At 52.5% G+C, this 20,028-nt stretch overlaps 1 protein-coding gene across 2 annotated transcripts in view; it reads left to right on the forward strand.

The window, feature by feature from the left end:
• Positions 1-18,963, forward strand: part of Clip2 (CAP-Gly domain containing linker protein 2) — a 90,272-nt gene extending 71,309 nt beyond the window's left edge. The window contains exons 9-17 of one of the 2 annotated variants that reach the window (XM_045143408.1): positions 1,020-1,124; positions 3,310-4,245; positions 5,302-5,359; positions 10,132-10,215; positions 11,684-11,840; positions 12,879-13,038; positions 15,616-15,801; positions 16,027-16,089; positions 17,445-18,963. In XM_045143408.1, the coding sequence (XP_044999343.1) occupies positions 1,020-1,124; positions 3,310-4,245; positions 5,302-5,359; positions 10,132-10,215; positions 11,684-11,840; positions 12,879-13,038; positions 15,616-15,801; positions 16,027-16,089; positions 17,445-17,456 (1,761 nt within the window). In that variant the 3' untranslated portion in view covers positions 17,457-18,963. The remainder of the gene's footprint in view (positions 1-1,019; positions 1,125-3,309; positions 4,246-5,301; positions 5,360-10,131; positions 10,216-11,683; positions 11,841-12,878; positions 13,039-15,615; positions 15,802-16,026; positions 16,090-17,444) is intronic. The other variant, XM_045143409.1, reaches the window with a different exon arrangement.
• The last annotated feature ends 1,065 nt before the right edge of the window (positions 18,964-20,028 follow it).

The following is a 20,028-nucleotide window of genomic DNA, read 5'->3' on the forward strand; positions in this document are numbered from 1 at the left end:
ATCCCAGCACTCGGGGAGGCAAGAGGTTCGGGAGCTCGTGGTCATCCTTAGATACATAGTGAACCCGAGGTCAAGCTGGGCTGACGAGGACGTGGGTTTGTTTATATAGAGGTGGGTTCACATGTCACGCAGGCTGGCCTGGAGCTCACTCTGTGTAGTCAAGGATGACTTCGAACTTCTGATATTCCTGTGTTCCCTCCCGCCCTTGCCAAATGCTAGGGTGACAGGCAGATGCCATTTATGTGGTGCTGCGGTTGGAAGGCAGGGCCTTGTGCATGCCAGGCAAACATTGTACCAAGTCACATCTCCAACCGGATGTGGGTTTATTTTTGCAAATGTTGCATCCCATTGGTCCGAAGACCCTTGATCCCAGGAATGGAATCATGGGGTCTTCAGATCATTCATCCATCCATTCACCTTCCACGTAAGATACTACGTCTCAGATGACTCACGTGGTTGGCACGTGCCTGTCATTCCAGCACTGATTAGGCAGAGACGGAGGGTTGCAGATGCAAGGGCAAGGCTGGGCTACATGGCGAATTCCATTGAGTTCCAGGCCAACCTTGGCTGTATAGCCAGAGCCCTGTATCAAAATGCCAATGGTAATAACCTCAACCAACAATAACAACAAGATGTGCAACTTGTAGGCTCCCAGAGGGGCTGGGCTTGGGTTGGGGGGGTGACAGGAGGAATTGGGGTGTCCATTGCTGCCTCTACCGCCAGGGGCTGGTGAAGAAATGTTTTCTTAACACCCAATCCATCAGGCCAGGTTGAGGGGTGGTGGGCATCCAGAGCCCCCTGCACCCCACTCCTTGGCCCCTCTTTGTCCCCCCTGCCCGCCCCCCAAGTGATTCCAGCTCATCAATCAGTTCTCACTGTCTTGTTCACGGAAGATGACGACTCCTCTCTCTCTCTCTTTTTCTCTCTCTCCCTCTCTGTCTTTCTCCTGCCTGCTTCCTATTCCCTGCACCCTCTTCCCCTTGTCCCCTCACTCTGTCGCCCCCTGATGGGTGGAGCAGACCCAGACTCAGCTGGAGCATGCGCGCATCGGGGAGCTGGAGCAGAGCCTGTTACGGGAGAAGGCGCAGGCCGAGCGGCTGCTCAGAGAATTAGCCGATAACAGGGTAACGCGCCTGCCGCCACCGCCAGCGCCTTGGCCTCTGGACAACACCCTCCCCCCCATTGGCTTTTCTCTTATTATTGATTCTGTCTTTGGCTGCTATAATCACTGCTCTTTATTTTATTTTTTAATTTTTCTCTCACAAAAGTCAAGCTTTAGAGCTGAGGAGATAGCTCAGTCAGCAAAGAGCCTACCTTGCAAGCATGAAGACCTAAGTTTGATCCCCAGACCCAACGTACCAAAGGAAAAAAAAAAAGCCAGGCATTGTGAGTCATGCTTGTAATCCCAGTGCTGGGGAGGTGGAGACAGGAGGACCCCCGGGACTCACCCACCAAACAGTTTAAGCCTAATTGTCTAGGCCACAGAAAGAGCCTGCCTCAAAAAAAGGTAGACAGAAGCCAGAGCCGGGCGTGGTGGCGCACGTCTTTAATCCCAGCACTCGGGAGGCAGAGATAGGATGATGCTGTGAGTTCAAGGCCAGCCTGAGAAAACAGTGAACTCCAGGTCAGCCTGGGCTAGTGTGAGACACTACCTTGGGGGTGGGGGGGGTATAATAACACTCTGGACAGAAGACCCACTGGTTAAGGATGCTTGCCCTGCAAGCCTTCTGACCAGAGTGCAGATCCCCGTTACCCACATATAAAACCAGCCGTGTGGAGGTGTGTTCATCTGCAATCCCAGTGTGCCTGCAGCAATGGGAGGCAAGTCAGGAGAACTCTGATGCTCAGGAGCCAGCTAGTCTGGCCTTCCCAGCAGAAAAGAAAAAAAAAAAAAAAAAAAAAGATAAAATAGACCCTGTCTCAAAACAAGATAGAAGGGAGACCAGCACCCCAAGGTTGTCCCCTGACCTCTCTATGCACGCTGCAGCATGTGTGTGTTCATACACACGGTAATAATAATCACAATACAGTAATAGAGTTAGAGGCATGCTGGGCTCTGTAGCCATGTGGTACTGAATGGGACAGGGCTCCTGGCTGCCAGGAGTGTTCCCCAGCTCATGGCCCCATGAGCCGAGGTGGCCCTGTGAGACTCCGCCCTCCCTTGTGCATTGGCCCAACAAAACTGGCGAATTCACAGTTGGAGTGTTCTCCCCTCACGTGAACTGAAAAGGGCATCCTCTCCACGCTCTTGAAGCTGGCGAGGCTGGGAAGACAGGAGTGCAGATCCAGGGTTCTCTAGCCCAGGGGGTGCTTAAGGTGCCAGTGAGGACCGGGCACGGAAAGCCTGGGGTTCAGGAAGTGGTGAGGTTGTTTCCCTGGGGAATGGAAGGGTATCCGCTTGCAGTCTGACTTTAGGAACGCAGTAGGTCAGGGAGACCCTAGGAAACTAACCCACTTTGGGAGGATAGTTCAGAGTCCCACTGGCCCTGGTAGACAGCGCAGCTCTGCTGGTGAGGAGACCGGCCAGGCAGCATTGACAGGAAAAGGCTCTGTAGACGGTAGGGGTGTTGGGAGAAACAGTGGCCATTTAATCACAAGTGGGTGTGTACACATGCCGTGTCTGGAGAAACACAAGTTCACTTACACACAACTGGCCATTGCCTGGTGGTCATGTACATCCAGACACATGCCATTTTGTGTGTCTGGCTTTATGTGGGTACTGGGGACTTGAACCAGGGCCTTTGGGCTTTGCAAGCAAGTGCGTTTAACCACTGAGCAATTTCCCCAGCCTTTCGCCATCTCTTGATGGATGGGTTCAAGCCCCTCCAAACAGACACCTTGATCTATGATGCAACCAGATTTCAAATCAGAAAATATTTATTGATCTGGGAGCAGTGGCATACGCCTGTAATCACAGCAGTTGGGAGGCTGAGGCAGGAGGACTGCCGACTTGAGGCCAGCCTAGGCTACATAGTGAGACCGTTTCAAAAGAGAAAAAAACAAAAGCTGGGCATGGTGGCGCACGCCCTTAATCCCAGCATTTGGGAGGCAGAGGTGAGAGAATTGGCATGAGTTTGAGGCCACCCTGGGACTGCATAGTGAATTTGGAAAAACCAAAAAAAAAGATAAAAGGTTCTGGAAAGCCATAACTCCCCATAGGTTTTTCCCACCCACTGATTTGTCCCAAGGGCACCCAGCCAAGGGTGGGCACCCTCCCATCTCCACCTGACCTTCCCCCATTGGGGCTGGTGTGTCCTGCCCTCCTCTGGCTTAGCCACTGACCCCTGTCTCCCCCCCACTTCCCGCTAGCTGTCCACGGTGGCCGAGAAGTCACGGGTCCTGCAGCTGGAAGAGGAGCTCACCCTGAAACGCGGCGAGATCGAAGAACTTCAGCAGTGCCTGCTGCACTCGGGCCCCCCGCCCCCCGACCACCCCGAGGCCGCCGAGACCCTGCGGCTCCGAGAGCGTCTTCTGTCGGCCAGCAGGGAGCACGAGCGCGACAGCAGCCTGCTCCGGGAGAAGTACGAGGCGGCCCTGAAGGCCTACCAGGCCGAGGTGGACAAGCTCCGCGCCGCCAACGACAGGTACGCGCAGGAGGTGGCCGACCTCAAAGCCAAGGTCCAGCAGGCCACCAGCGAGAACATGGGGCTGATGGACAACTGGAAGTCGAAACTGGACTCTTTGGCTTCTGACCACCAGAAGTCCCTGGAGGACCTCAAGGCCACGCTGAACTCGGGCCCTGGGGCCCAGCAGAAGGAGATCGGGGAGCTTAAGGCACTCCTGGAAGGCATCAAGATGGAGCACCAGCTGGAGCTGGGCAACCTGCAAGCCAAGCACGACCTGGAGACGGCCATGCACGGGAAGGAGAAGGAGGGCCTGCGGCAGAAGCTGCAGGAGACCCAGGACGAACTGGCCGGCCTGCAGCAGCACTGGCGGGCCCAGCTGGAGGCGCAGGCCAGCCAGCACCGGCTGGAGCTGCAGGAAGCCCAGGACCAGTGCCGCGACGCCCAGCTGCGCGTGCAGGAGCTGGGGGGACTCGACGTCGAGTACCGCGGACAGGCTCAGGCCATCGAGTTCCTCAAGGAGCAGATCTCACTGGCTGAGAAGAAGATGCTGGACTATGAGCTCTTACAGCGGGCCGAGGCCCAGAGCAGGCAGGAGGCTGAGCTACTCCGCGAGAAGCTTCTGGTTGCCGAGAACAGACTCCAGGCGGTTGAATCCTTGTGTTCTGCCCAGCATGGCCACGTAGGCACCACTCGTCATCACGTGACCCCAGATGGGGAGGGTCTGGGTGGGCGTGTACTGCTGTGTGCCTGGTAAGGGGAAGTTTTATGTATTTATTTATTTGAGAGCGAGAGAGAGAAGGAAAGGCAGGTAAGAGAGACACTGGGCACGCCAGCACTTCCAGCCACTGCAGATGAACTCCAGATGTGTGCCCCACCTTCCGCATCTGGCTTACGTGGGTCCTGTGAAACCAAACCTGGGTCATTTGGCTTTGCAGGCAAGCACATTAACTGCTAAGTCATCTCTCCAGCCCCCCCTTTTTTTGTTTTGTTTGGTTTTACCTCAAGGGGAGGATACCCAAGGGGCCTCAGAGAAGGGGCTGCCAACTTCCTTCCTTCGTCAGCAGGGTGACAAGCCACAGTGATAGTAGGGACCAGTGTGGTCTGAGCAGACCAGTGTGGTCCTGCTGGGTGCTCAACTGAACAGACCTACCCTTGGGATTATAGGCATCTTTCTAGCCTCTCCAAACCCTTCTCACATTGGCCCAGGCATGAAGTATTGCATTACTTGGGAGACTTTAGCAGGAAAAAAAATGCATGTTCAAGGATAACCTGTACAACTTGGTGAAACCTTGTCTCGAAATTTTTACAAAAAGGATGAGGATGTGCCTCAGCAGTAGAGCTCCTGTCTAGAATCCCCCAGTGAGGGGCTGGGGGCGTGGCTCAGGGGTAGAGCTCCTGCCTAGAATCTCCCAGTGAGGGGCTGGGGGCGTGGCTCAGTGGTAGAGCTCCTGCCTAGAATCCCCCAGTGAGGGGCTGGGGGCGTGGCTCAGTGGCAGTGTTTGTCTAGCTGGTTCCTGGGTTTCATCTTCAGTACCGCGCAGCACCCCTTCCACCCCCGCACACAGAGTAGATCAAGGCATCCTGCTGGAGCTGCCCAGGCATCCTCAGGGAGTGGTGGGGGGGGCTACTTCTAGCAAAGATCCTGCACCCCCTGCTGGCACACCAGACCCCTGCATCCCTGACCCTCCCTTTCTCAGGAGCACAGGGATATTCCCTTACAGGGCTGTCCTTTTAGGTGATCGACTCCAGTGATATTTCTGAGGAAACAATCCGGATGAAGGAGACCATAGAGGGTGAGTGGCCCCTGTGTTGGGTGGGATCTAATTTTTATTTTACTTTTGGCGATTTTATACATATATATAATAAGTTTTATCATTTCCACTCTTTATTACCCTTTTTTAAATTTTTTGTTTGTTTTTTTGAGGTAGGGTCTCGCTGTGGTCCAGGCTGACCTGGAACTCACTGTGTAGTCCCAGGGTGGCCTCGAACTCACTGCGATCTTCCTACCTCTGCCTCCCGAGGGCTGGGATGAAAGGCGTGCACCACCACGCCCAGCTTCTTTACCCCCCTTACTCCACACCTGCTAAATTCCTTCTCAGCTGGTCTTTCTACTTTCATGCCGTGTGTGTCTGTGTGTGTGTGTGTGTGTGTGTGTGTGTGTGTGTGTCCCACTGAGTTTAACTAGGGTTGCTTGTATGAGCATGGGTGGGGGTTGTTTCCTGGAGTGGACAACTTCCCAGTGGGTCCACCGGTGAAGAAAATCCTTCCATTTCCCCCAGCAACCAATAACTCCTCTGGGGCAAGTGGAGGAGGTCGCGTGAGCCCCTCCCCTATCCGGGACAGAACGGTGACTGGGCCATCTCTGTGCGGGTCCATGCTCGCAGCCACGGCTGCTGTGGGCGCGCGGTTAGCTAGTGGGCACGCTGTGTTCGGAAGACGGCGTCCCCGGCACTCATCCTTGGCCTCTGCTTCTCATGCCACCACCACTTCTTCCATGTGTCCTGAGCCCTGGGGCTGGTGAGGGGCCATGCGGACAACCCCGTGCGTAGGTCTGAGCACACACTAGTCCCGTATACTCAGTGTTTTGACCAATTACGTGTGTGTGCATGAACCACCACCCACTGCAAAAAAGAAGCTTTTCTGACCAACTCAGAGCAGCTCTAACCTACGCGTATAAGCATAAATAGTTAGTTATTTTAGGCCTTTTTATTTAATAAATAACTAAATTGCATTGTAAGGGCTGGAGACGTGGCTCATCCGTTAAGGTGCATGCCTGTGAAGCCTAAGGACCCAGGTTCAATTCCCCAGTATCCACATAAGCCAGATGCACAAGATGGCACATGTGTCTGAGGCTCCTTCACAGTGTCTGGAGGCCCTGGCACAGCCCATTCTCTTTCTTTATCTGCCTCTTCCTCTGTCTCTCCCTCTCTCAAATAAATAATTTTTTTTTGGGGGGGGGGTTAGTCTCGCCCTAGCTCAGGATGATCTGGAATTCACCATCTAGTCTCAGGGTGGCCTAGAACTCAGTGGCAGTCCTCCTACCTCTGCATCTGGATTGCTGGGATTAAAGGCGTGCACCAACAGACTCAGCTCTAAGTAAAGTATTTTTTAAAAATAGCATTGTAGGGCTGGAGAGATGGCTTAGCGGTTAAACGCTTGCCTGTGAAGCCTAAGGACCCCGGTTCGAGGCTCGGTTCCCCAGGTCCCACGTTAGCCAGATGCACAAGGGGGCACACACGTCTGGAGTTCGTTTGCAGAGGCTGGAAGCCCTGGCACGCCCATTCTCTCTCTCTCCCTCTATCTGTCTTTCTCTCTGTGTCTGTCGCTCTCAAATAAACAAATAAATAAAAAATTTTTTTAAAAATAGCATTGTAGGAGAGCTGGGCATTGTGACGCACACCTTTTTTTTTTTTTAAAGTATTCGTTGAAAATGTTTATTTATTTTTATTGACAACTTCCATAATTGTAAACAATATCCCATGGTAATTCCCTCCCGCCCCCCTTCATCATATCCCCTCCCCCTCTCAGTCTCTCTTTTATTTTGATGTCAAGATCTTTTCCTCCTATTATGATGGTCTTGTGTAGGTAGTGTCAGGCACTGTGAGGTCATGGATATTCAGGCCATTTTGTGTTGGGAGGAGCACGTTGTAAGACATCCTTTCTTTGGCTCTTACATTCTTTCTGCCACCTCTTCCGCAATGAACTCTGAGCCTTGGAAAGTGTGATAGAAATATTTCAGTGATGAGCACTCCTCTGTCACTTCTCAGCACCATGGTGCCTTCTGAGTCATCCCAAGGTCACTTACATCTGAAAAGAGGAGCTTCTCTAACCAAAAGTGAGAGTGGCATTAACATAAGGGTATGAGCATTAAAAACATTACTGGGCTATTTGGTGAGCATAGTATATACTTATATATATTATAGTATATATTTATCCAGACACCAGCAGACATTATACCTCTAGGGCTCATGACTACCCCTGATTTTAGTATCAGGGATGTATTCCCTCCCATGGAGTGGACCTCCAGTCCAATTAGAGGATGGCTGGTTTTCACCATGACAGACATGCCACTGTTGCACCCGTTGGCTCATTTGGCGTGGGTGGCCAAATTTAAGGCTTGCAGTGTGTCATGCACACCTTTAATCCCAGCATTTGGGAGGCAAGGTAGGAGGATCGCTGTGAGTTTGAGGCCACCCTGAGACTACATAGTGAATTCCAGGTCAGCCTAGACTAGAGTGAGACCCTACCTTAAAAAACAAACAAACAAACAAACAATAATAATAGTAGCATTGTAGGGCTGGAGAGATGGCTTAGCGGTTAAGGCACTTGCCTAGGAAGCCTAAGGACCTAGGTTTGACTCCCCAGAACCCACATAAGCCAGATGCACATGCATCTGGAATTTGTTTGCAGCGGTGCACTCATTCTCTCTCTCTTTGTCTCACTCTGCCTCTCTCCCTCAACTAAATAAAAATAAAATTCTTTAAAAAAATAATTTAAGCAGGGCGTGGTGCCACATGTCATTAATCCCAGCACTTAGGAGGCAGAGGTAGAAGGAACGCTATGAGTTTGAGGCCATCCTGAGACGACATAGTGAGTTCCAGGTCAGCCTGGCTCAGAGTGGGACCCTACCTCAAAAAAAAAAAAAAAAAAAAAAAGTTAAAAAAAAAATACTATTGCAGCTGGCCATGGTGGCTGACACCTTTAATCTTAGCTCTTGGGAGGCAGAGATAGGAGAATTGTCATGATTTTGAGGCCACCTGAGACTACATAGTGAATTGCTGCCAGACCCTACCTTAAAAAAAAAAAAAAAGCATTGTGAAGAATGAACTGTCAAAAGTAAAAGGCACTTTAAGACAAAAAGTCAAGCGGTGGGAAAGAGAGTGCAGTGGTCTGCACAGCTGGCTGGAAGGAAGCCTGGCCCAGGTGATGCTGTCGTGCGAATCATGGGACAGCGCCCCCTGTCTATGAGAAAGGCAAATGTAGAGACAGCAAAGACTTCAAAGAAACCCTACAGAAAAAGTTTTTTTTAAAGACCTGTCTTTTGTTTGTTTGTTTAAATTTTTTGTTTATTTTTATTAATTTATTTGAGAGCAACAGACAGAGAGAGAGAAAGACAGATAGAGGGAGAGAGAGAGAATGGGCGCGCCAGGGCCTCCAGCCACTGCAAACGAACTCCAGACACGTGCGCTCCCTTGTGCATCTGGCTAATGTGGGACCTGGGGAACTGAGCCTTGAACGGGGATCCTTAGGCTTCACAGGCAAGCGCTTAACCGCTAAGTCATCTCTCCAGCCCTACAGATAAAGTTTTACATGCAAATAGCAACCAAATAAATTAAAAGATCAGAAGAAGCCAGGCGTGGTGGCGCATGCCTTTAATCCCAACACTCAGGAGGCAGAAGTAGGACAATAGCTGTGAGTTCGAGGCCACCCATAGTGAATTTCAGGTCAGCCTGGGCTAGAGGGATGCACTATCAAGTAAATAAGTAAGTGGTGATTGAAGCACCAGAAATTCAGCAGAAATAAAGTAAAATAGCTGGGCACGGTGGTTCACATCTTCAATACTAGCACTCAGTAAGCAGAGGTAGGAGGATCGCTGTGAGTTCGAAGCCACCTTGAGACTACATAGTGAATTCCAGGTCAGCCTGGACTAGAGTGAGACCCTACCTTGAAAAAAATAAAAATAAAAAAGTAAAGTAGCTGGGTGTGGTGTCACATGCGTTTTAAAAAATATTTTATTTTTATTTATTTATTATATAGAGAAAGGGAGCGAGAGAATAGACATGCCAGGGTCTCCAGCCACTGCAAACAAACTCCAGATGCGTGTGCCCCCTTGCGCATCTGGCTAACGTGGGTTCTGGAGAATTGAACCTGGGTCCTTTGGCTTTGCTGGCAAATGCCTTAACCACTAAGCCATTCCTCCAGCCTGGCGCATGCCTTTAATCTCAGCACTCGGGAGGCTGAGGTAGGAGGATCGCCGAATTTGAGGCCACCCTGAGACTACATAGTGAATTCCAGGTCAGCCTAGGCCAGAGTGAGACCCTACCTCAAAAAATCAAAACAATAATCATAATAAATAAAACAAAATGGGGGCTGGAGAGATGGTTTAGCGGTTAAAGTACATACCTGAGAAACCTAAGGACCCAGGCTCAATTCCCCAGGTCCCACGTAAGCTGGATGCACATGATGGTGCGTGCACCTGGAGGTCATCTGCAGTGACTGGAGACCCTGGTGAGCCCATTCTCCCTCTGTGTCTTTCCCAAGTAAATAAATAAAAATAAATGAAAACAAAACAAAAATAAGTAACTAAAGTAAAATAAATAAAGCCCAACTCAAAAGGTTCCCATTCTGCAGATGCCACAAAAGGGGTAGCCTTTGTGTAAATGGTGCCCAATCAAGGGCTGTTTAGCAGAAGAGTTACCAAGATTAAGTAGCTTGAAAGGGCATTGGCTCCAGTGGTGGGTCCTCCCTGCCCCACCAGGACCTATGACCTCCCCGGGCACAGGCCCTTGCCATGCCGCCCCACTGGTCCGGGAACTGTCACTGGCATCTCTCCCTTCTCTCCCAGGCCTGCAGGACAAGCTCAACAAGAGGGACAAAGAGGTGGCAGCCTTGGCGTCCCAGACCGAGACGCTCAGGGCCCAAGTAAGTGGTAAGTTTCTCTCCTGTGCAGTAGATGGGACAGTGGGGCAGTGGCGGGTGTGACTTTAGTGACACAAGCCAGTCCATGTGTCTGGGGCATGTACCTGGGCTACAGCGATGGGTGCAGTCAGCAATGGGGCTGAGGCCCTGAGTTCTCCCCAGAATTAGTCTCTAGTTCACATCCCACCCACCTTGGGTTTTCCCTGTGGCTTTGAAGACTCAGGTTTTTTTTTTTTTGTTTTTTTTTTTGGTTTTCCAAGGTAGGATCTCACTGTAGCTCAGACTGACCTGGAATTCACTATGTAGTCTCAGGGTGGCCTCGAACTCATGGCAATCCATCTACCTCTGCCACCCAAGCACTGGGATTAAAGGCATGTGCCACCACTCCTGGCTCAGGTGGGTTTTTTTTTAATTATTTTTATTTTTTTTATTTGAGAGAGACAGACACAGATTGGAAGAATGGGCTTGCCAGGGCCTCTAGCCTCTGCAAACAAACTCCAGACCCATGTGCCACCTTGTGCATCTGGCTCACGTGGGTCTTGGGGAATCAAACCTGGGTCCTGTGGCTTTGCAGGCAAGTGTCTTAACTGCTAAGCCATCTCTCTAGTCCATCCACCTCTTTTTGTGAAAGGGTCTTTCATTGGCTTGGAGGTCACTAATTAGGCTAGACTAACTGGAGAGTGAGCTAGGATCCTCCTATCTCTGCCTCCCCAGTGCTGGGATTACAAGTATGCACCACCACACTGAGGTGGCTGGTGGTGATTTATTTATTTGAGAAAGACAGAGACTGAGAGACACAGAGAGGCATATACAGAGAGAGAATGGGCTTCCCAGGGCCTCTAGCCACTGCAAACAAGTTCCAGATGGCATGCGCCACCTAGTGCATCTGGCTTACATGGGAACTGAAATGTCAAACTTGGGTCTTTAGGCTTTGTAGGCAAGTACCTTAACTGATAACCCATCTGTCCTGCCCTTGTTTTTGGTTTGGTTTTGTTTTGTTGAGGTAAAGTCTCACTCTAGCCCAGGCCAACCAGGTACTCTGTAGTCCTAGGCTGGCCTCGAACCCATCATGTTCCTCTGCCTCTGCCTCCCAAGTGCTGGGATTAAAGTCGTACGCCACTATGGGGCTTCTTTTGCTTGTTTTGTTTTGTTTTTATGTGTCTTGTGGGGATTGAACTCAGGTTCTCTTGCTTTCAAGGCAAGCACTTTACCCACTGAGCTGTCCCCCCAGCCCCATGGTCCTCTCTCTGTTTAATACAGGGTCTCACTATGTAGCTCTTGCTGGCCTAGAAATATCAGTGCTCCTCCTGCCTCAGCCTCTCCAGTTCTGGGATGATAGGTGGCGCAGTTGGCACTGCCAGCCTCCCTAGGGTGATGCTACTGTCATCCCCTTGGGCATCCTGATTAAGGTGGGGCCCCTGGGTGGAGTTTCATTCGTGTTCTAACCCACCCTCTCCCTCCCCCATGGCTCCCCTCAGTCCTGGAGAACAAGTGTAAGTTGGGAGAGAAGAAGGTGGACTCCCTTCTGAAGGAGAAGAGACGTCTGGAGGTGGGGCTGGAGACTGTGTCACGGAAGACCCATGATGCCTCAGGCCAGCTGGTCCACATCAGCCAAGAACTGCTGAGGAAGGAACGGTGAGTGCGTCGTGGGCTTGGCATACAGGAGCCCTCACATCCTTTTTTAAAAAATATGTTATTTTTTGGAGCTGGGTGTGGTGGCACACACCTTTAATCCCAGCACTTAGGAGGTAGGAGGATCGCCGTGAGTTTGGGGCCACCCTGAGACTACATAGTGAATTCCAGGTCAACATGAGCTAGAGTGACAACCTACCTTGAAAAAAAAGAAAGTTATTATTATTTTTTTATTTATTTGAGAGAGAGAAAGAGAAAGGAAGGGAAAGAATGGGTATGCCAGGGCCTCCAGCCATTGCTAACAGACTCCAGATGCATGCACCCCCCCTTGTGTATCTGGCTTAATTTGGGTCCTAGGAAATCGAACGTAGTTCCTTTGGCTTTGCAGGCAAGTGCCTTAACCGCTAAGCCATCTCTCTAGCCCACACTCTTCTATTTATTATTTATTTATTTGAGAGGCAGATAGCCTGTGGGCACACCAGGACCTCCAGGCACTGCAAACCAACTCCAATACCCACATAAAACCAGAGGCATAAGTTAGCTCATGAGTCTGGCAGTGACTAGAAACCCTGGTGTGTCCATTCTTTTTCTTTCTGTCTGCCTATCTTTCAAATAAATTAGAGATAATAATAATAAAATAGCCGGGCACGGTGGTGCATGCCTTTAATCCCAGCATTTGGGAGGCAGAGGTAGGAGAGTCACTGTGAGTTCGAAGCCACCCTGAAACTACATAGTGAATTCCAGGTCGGCTTGGGCTAGAGGGAGACACTACCTTGAAAACACCAAGTAAGAAAGTAAAGTAAATAAAATAAAAAGAACATTCCAGAAGCAGCCACGTCCTTTTGGTGGTCCTGTGTCCTAATCTTGCCTGCTTTGGTTGTGACTGAAGCTTCAAGTCCCCACCCTCCCACCTGGTCCCTGGGGGCACTGAAGTTGTGTGGACGGCGCCCCCTGGTGGTGGATGGTGTCCAGGCAAGTTGCACGACGTGGTGGGGGCCAGGAGGGTTCATATGACTGCTGCCCTGTGACCTTGTCCCCCAGGAGTCTGAACGAGCTACGGGTGCTGCTGTTAGAGGCCAATCGCCACTCCCCAGGGCCTGAGAGGGACCTGAGCCGCGAGGTGCACAAGGCCGAATGGCGGATGAAAGAGCAGAAACTCAAGGAGGACATCCGGGGCCTGCGTGAAAAGCTGACGGGGCTGGTAGGTGGGAGACAAGAGTGGGAAGTTCACCCCGTCCCAGTGGGGATTGAAAATCGTGCCAGCATTGATGGTGCACACCTTTAATCCCATCACTCGGGAGGCAGAGGGAGGAGGATCGCGGTGAGTTCGAGGCCACCCTGAGACGACAGAGTGAATTCCAGGTCAGCCTGGGCTAGAGCGAGACCCTACCTCGAAAAACCAAACCAGTCTTGCCTGTCTGGAAGCCAGAAAGGCCAACTCAGTAGTGAGCTCTCTGTGCAGACCCCCGGTTCTCACGAAGAGGACGTTCAAGCCTCCTCCAGCCCCAGGTTTCCAGATGCCGAGGGAGGTTCCTTCTCTACTGGAAATGGGAACCTGGCCTTCAGCTAGGTCTGCACGGGTGGGATGGAGACAGGTGGTCACATTGGTAGCACAAGACAAAGCCATATGTCTCCACCGTCTTCCTCCATGGCCAGCCGCAACGTTTGGGTGAGGTGGGACCTGGGACCATTAGGCCTCCTGTCCTCTACCCTGTGGGGGAGAAAAATGGGGCTCAGCCTTGGGGGTGTCCACAGGCTGGAGAGGAGGGAGTGACCATCAAGAACTCTTAGGGGACCAACGATGTGGCTCAGTCAGTAAAGTGCTTGCCTAGTGTGGTTGCCAGCTACACGTTGCTGGGATGAACTTCCAAACCAGGCATAATTTATAGGAGGAGCAGACTATTTGAAGCTTACATATCCAGGGGAAGTTCCCTAACGGAGGAAGAAGCTGGCCCCCTTTCACAGGTCCACGGGGAGAGAAATACCACGGCCAGAACCGCAAGCCAGCCCACTCCAGGAAGCCCAGGCAGAGCTCAAGCACTCTGCACACCTTAGATGATAGAATTCCAGATTCATCCCAAACACACCTTAGGACTGGGCCTTAGGATCTGCCCACAGTGACACCGCCTGCAGCCAAGTTACAAGCTTTAATAAATCCTCAATCTGTTGTTGGGGGGGCGGGGACATCCATTCAAACTACCACATCTAGCATGCATGAATTCCTGGGTCCGATCCCCAGAGCCTCATCAACTAGGCACCGTGATGACCACCTGTAATCACAGCACCAGGGGGCGCTCGCGTCTGCAGTTCGTTTGCGGTGGCTACAGGCCCTGGCGTGCCCATTCTCTCCCTCTCTCTTTCTCTACCTGCTTATTTCTGTATCTCTCTCTCTCTCTCTCTGTCAAACAAGTAAATAAAATAAATCTTTAAAGAAAAATAAAATAGGGCTGGGAGAGATGGCCTTGCAGTTAAGCACTTGCCTGTGAAGCCCAAGGATCCTGGTTCGAGGCTCGGTTCCCCAGGTCCCACGTTAGCCAGGTGCACAAGGTGGCGCACGCGTCTGGAGTTCGTTTGCAGTGGCTGGAGGCCCTGGCGTGCCCATTCTTTCTCTCTCTCTCCTCTCTCAAGTAAATAATAAAAATAAACAAAAATAAATAAATAAAATAGAATAAATAAATAAAATAGATCACTGTAAGTTCAAGGCCACCCTGAGACTACATAGTTAATTCCAGGTCAGCCTGGACCAGAGTGAGACCCTACCTCGAAAAAAAGTATTATTTATTTAAGAGAGAGAGAGAAAGAGGCAAATAGAAAGAGAGAAAGAATGGGCGCTCCAGGGCCTCTAGGCATTGTAAATGAACCCCTTGCGCCACCTTGTGCATCTGGCTTTATGTGGGTACTGGGGAATCAAACCTGGGTCCTCTGGCTTAGCAAGCCAGTGTCTTAAACTGCTGTGCCATCTCTCCTCCCCAGAAATTTTATTCTGGAGAAGTGAGGTGTTGGGTTCACAGCCATAACCCTGGAGCCCAGACTGGTCTAGTTAACTTCTCAGCACTCTAACTTGTTGGGGGGCGGGAGGGGGCTAGAAGCCACGTGAAGGTAGGAGGATGTGGGGTGATGGGAAGGTTTGGATGGAGGGCTTGAGCCCCAGCCTGGGGTGGAAGCAAGGAGGCCAGCCCAGCAGGTGCGTCTCAGGGTGCCTGGATGAGAGGGGAGGTGTTCTCAATTCGGGGACTTGAAAATGAAGACTGAGTTGGGTGTGGTGGTGTACGCCTTGAATCCCAGCACTCGGGAGGCAGAGGTAGGAGGATCACTGTGAGTTCGAGACCACCCTGAGACTATTGAATTCCAGGTCAGCCTGGGCTAGAGTGAAGCCTCAAAAATAAATAAGGGTTGGAGAGATGGCTTGGCGGTTAAGGCGTCTGCCTGCAAAGCCAAAGGACCCAGGTTCCATTCCCCAGGACCCACGTAAGCCAGATGCACAAGGGGATGTATGCATCTGGAGTTCATTTGCAGTGGCTGGAGGCCCTGGCACGCCCATTCTCTCTCTCTCAAGTAAAAATAAACAAATTTTTTAAAACTTTAAATAATTTTTAAAAAAATGAAGAGGGTGGAAATGAGGCCATGTTGGGAAGGCAAGGCCAGGTAGGTGCCTTAGCGGGGAGGGAAGCTTAAGGGACACCAGGGGAATCTCCAGGTTTGACCCAGAGGTGAGGTGGGGCCACCCACGCGTGTTCCGGTGTGTGCATGTCCCTCTCACCCGCCCCCTTGTCCCCAGGATAAGGAGACGTCGCTGTCGGAGCAGCGGCGGCACTCCCTCATCGACCCGGCCTCTGCCCCGGAGCTGCTCCGGCTGCAGCATCAGCTGGCCAGCACCGAAGACGCGCTACGGGACGCCCTGGACCAGGCTCAGCAGGTGGAGAGACTCGTGGAGGCCCTAAGGGGATGCTCGGACCGGGCCCAGGTAAGCGCCATGGGGAGCCCCCACGTGGAGGAGGAGGAAAAGGAAACCGTGACCTGGGAACTCGGGGGTGCAGAACGAGGCAGCACCCCTCTTGTAAGGCGTTGGGAATTCGGAGCTTGGCTGGTGCCGTTGGGAAGACGTCGCCATCTAGTGGGGAGATGCGGAACTGCACCCTGGCCACCTTCTTAGGGGCTCCTCCCCTTCCCGCACCCCCATCCCTCACAGACCATCGGTAGTTCCGGTTCTGCCAACAGTATCCACCAGCCGGATAAAGCCCACAAACAGGAGGTAAGAACTGCAGGCCTCTGAGGAAGCTCGAGAAGTCACTGAAAGACAAAAGGACAAGGAGTGTGTGTGTGTGTGTGTGTGTGTTTTCTGAGTCCCCTACTGGCAAGGTTGCTTAGGAAGGACTCTAGCCATGGTATTGCTTTCCTGTCTCCCCACCCACCTTCCCCCGTGGTAATACATTGGAACCGAGCAACTTAATACTTGCTAAGCATGCAAGCATCATACCATTGAGCCACGCCCCCCCCGCCCCTTATTGGGGAATTCTAGGCGGGAGCTCTACCACTGAGCCATGCCCCCAGCCCATGGTTTCTTGGAGGAAGTGTCTAGCATGATCGCCTCCTCCCTGTCCTCAGTCCCGGGCATCCACCATTGTGTTACCCCTGCTGCCCAGCCCCTGGTCTGGGAACAGCTGTGCCCACGGCTTGCAGTGTGATCCAGGTAGTTGTCGCTGGAGCACAGAGAGAGAGTCAGCGTGCCTTCTGTCTTTCTACCTGTGACACATTCAGCTGAGGACCAGGCTTGGGGACAAAGGCAAGGAAGCCAGTCCTTGTCCAGATATTTGAGGGCAGGACAGGCACCCCGGGCTGGAGATAGGGCAGGCCATGGGGCGGGGGCGGGTGCTGGAGACACCAAGACAGAGGAGGATCCCTGGAACTTTCTGGCTAGTTAGTCTAACTGGGTCAGTGAGCTCCAGGTTCAGTCGGACCATCTCTAAAAGCAACGTGAGGGGTCTGGAGAGATGGCTCAGCAGTTAAGGCACTTGCCTGCAAAACCTAACGACCTAGGTTTGATTCTCCAGTACCCATGTAAAGCCAGATGCGCAAAGTGGCGTATGTGTCTGAAGTTCATTTGCTGTGGCTGGAGGCCCTGGCACACTCAGTCGGTGTCTCTCTTCGATCTTTCTGTGCTTGCAAATAAATAGGTAGATAATTAAAAAAAAAAAAAAGTGAAAGGACTGGAGAGATGGCTCAGTGGGAAAGAGTCCTTGTCATGCAAGCATGAGCGCCCGAGACAGTCGGCTTCACCCTGAGTTCCATTCTCCCTCACCCATGGAAACGAGTAGATGCAGCCACGCATGCATGCCTGTAACCACAGTCCCGTAGGAAGCAGAGACAGAATCACTGGGACTCGCTGATCAGCCAGTCTGACCGAAAACCACGGATTCCAGGTTCAACGAGAGACTCTGTTTGGAGGAAACCTATGGGAAAACAATGGAGGAAGACATCCAAGTTCTCCTGTGCCCTCCAGACATACACACACACACACACACACATGTGCTTGTTCACATGCACCTGCACATGCATTATGTAAACACACACACAAACCTTGCTGCTCAAACTCTTGTTCTCTCCTAGGACAAACACTGACCCTGAGGGACACCATTGAGTGGCCAGTTCACACCAGAGCCCTGCCACGCTGCCCCGGCAGCAAGCCAGGAGTGTCCCTTTGGAGACAAGACTGTGTTTGTAACCATAATGTCCTCACGCCGTGGACAATCTTCACCCAAACGCCCTGCCGGACCAGGAGGCTCCCACAGAAAGCGGTACAGCAAGGCTTGGCCCAAGGACTCTCTCTTGGGCAGTCCCAGAACCTTCTGGAATTGATTTGTGGAGGTTGAGGTGATCCCGTTGGGCCTTTCTTCCTCCAACGGCTGCCCTGCCTGAGGTCTGTCTGGGTGTCCTGGGCACTTCCCTTCCCCCTTGTCCTTCTGAAGTCCTCAGGACCCCCACAGGCCTCTGAGGGGCAGAGCAGGGCTCAGCCTCTCTTGTGGGCACACTGTCCAAGGACAGGTGCGGTTGGTTTTCAAGAGCCCTGTGGAAGCTCATCTGCGGTATAATCCAAGTGAAGGCAGTCCTGGGGGCGTCTCACCCCACATGCCAACTTTCCTTTGCACAGTAGTACAAGGTCCCAGGGGCCTCTCTGACCAGGGAGGGGCCAGGCCCAAGGACTCAGGGGACAGGGTCCCTCTTCCCCGACACCAGGCTACCATGCTTACACACCTCCCAGCTGAGGTGCAGCCAGCCTCGGCAGACAACGCTGCAGTATTAGTGGAGCTCACAAAGCCTCTCTCTCTCCGTCCCACCACGACCTTGAGCCAGTCCTGACTTAGAGACTGCAGCCAATGTTTTCAGCAAACACGAGCTGTTTCTGGGAGGGGTGAGGAGAAGGGGGAGAATCAAACTGGCTCTCTGTGTTTGTTGCAAGCCCAGAGGGCCCTGCCCCCACGAAGCCACTCGCAGCTCCTAGCTCCCAGCTCCGCCTGTGACCAGAGAGGGTGGCCTCGAGCCCCCCTGGAGCTGGATTGCTTTATACAAGTCCTGGAACCCTCCCGTGTGGCCTCTCTGCAAGCACGATGAGCGGCCAGTAGGGGGCGCTCGTGCTCTTACCAATCCGGAGGGAGGGAGTTAGCCCATTGGGGGCCTCCTGCCAACTCCCTGTTGGTATTAGGTAGTCCTCGCAACGTGGTTTTTATTTATTAACAGCCTAGAATCGATGCTTTAGCAGTCTAACCCAGAGATGAATACTGCTCTTGTTCCAGCAAAGTCGGGCAACCTCGTGCCACGCACAGACAGGAGGTACTTGTCAAATCTTAACAGCCAAAGGCCCCACAAGGAACCAGGAGGGCCTGAGCACCCCTAGCCCCGAGGCTCGGGGAGGGTGGCCTTGCCTGTGGCAGGTGTGTGTGCAAGAAGCCATTCCCCTACAAGAGCGTTGGCATTCGTAGGCCTCTCGGCCTGCCCGGTGTGGCTGCCAAGGTGTGGCTCAGTGACGTCCCTTTTCCAAGCCCCTACCCTCTCTCCCTCCCTCTCGATGGAATTGTGGAAGTGTGGCTAGTCCCTCATATGGACAATAAAGCTTGTGACAGGTGCAGGAGCCCTGCAGTCAGCTGCTTCTCTCTCTGGGGTACCCTTTTCAGCTCCCCCAAACACAACTTCGACCCCTAGCTCAGGGGTGCACTCCAGGTCTTAACTTGGTTTGTTGATGCCAACTATCTCCTACCCACGCGTTAGGGGCTCATGGGAGGGCTTCCACGGGGCTGGGGGCACAGGGAATGGAATGCCTTGTCCTCAGTGAGGAACCTCAACAGGAACAGGCAGGGAAAATCATTAACGGGACAGACTCCCAGGAAACCTGGCTTTGCGCTTGAATGAATTGTGGGGGGGGGGTGAAAGTCACCTGGACCTGCAAAGTGGGATATTTGCCCACCCACATCAATGAGCTGGATAAGAGCATTCACAAGTTTAGTGAGTTAGTAAGACTATATATAGCTCAGTAGTAGAGCTGCCTAGAATCCCCCAGTGAGGGGCTGGGGGCGTGGCTCAGTGGTAGAGCTCCTGCCTAGACTCCCCAGTGAGGGGCTGGGGCGTGGCTCAGTGGTAGAGCTCCTGCCTAGAATTCCCAGTGAGGGGCTGGGGGTGTGGCTCAGTGGTAGAGCTCCTGCCTAGAATTCCCAGTGAGGGACTGGGGGTGTGGCTCAGTGGTAGAGCTCCTGCCTAGAGTCCCCCAGTGAGGGGCTGGGGCGTGGCTCAGTGGTAGAGCTCCTGCCTAGACTCCCCAGTGAGGGGCTGGGGTGCAGCTCAGTGGTAGAGCTCCTGCCTAGAATCCCCAGTGAGGGACTGGGGGTGTGGCTCAGTGGTAGAGCTCCTGCCTAGAGTCCCCCAGTGAGGGACTGGGGGTGTGGCTCAGTGGTAGAGCTCCTGCCTAGAATTCCCAGTGAGGGGCTGGGGGCTGCGTGTCTCAGCTGCAAAAGACCCTGTCTCAAGGTAGAGCACAGAAGGTCATAGTTGCCCTCTGACTTCTATGCATGTATGCCTTTGCACACACACAAATAAACACTTTTCAAAAATGGGCTGGAAGCCAGGCATTGTGGCACACACCTTTAATCCTAGCACTTGGGAGGCAGAGATGGATCACCGTGAGTTCATGGCCACCCTGAGA

The sequence above is a fragment of the Jaculus jaculus genome, chromosome 2 (assembly GCF_020740685.1).
Source record: "Jaculus jaculus isolate mJacJac1 chromosome 2, mJacJac1.mat.Y.cur, whole genome shotgun sequence".
Classification (NCBI taxonomy): Eukaryota; Metazoa; Chordata; class Mammalia; order Rodentia; family Dipodidae; genus Jaculus; species Jaculus jaculus.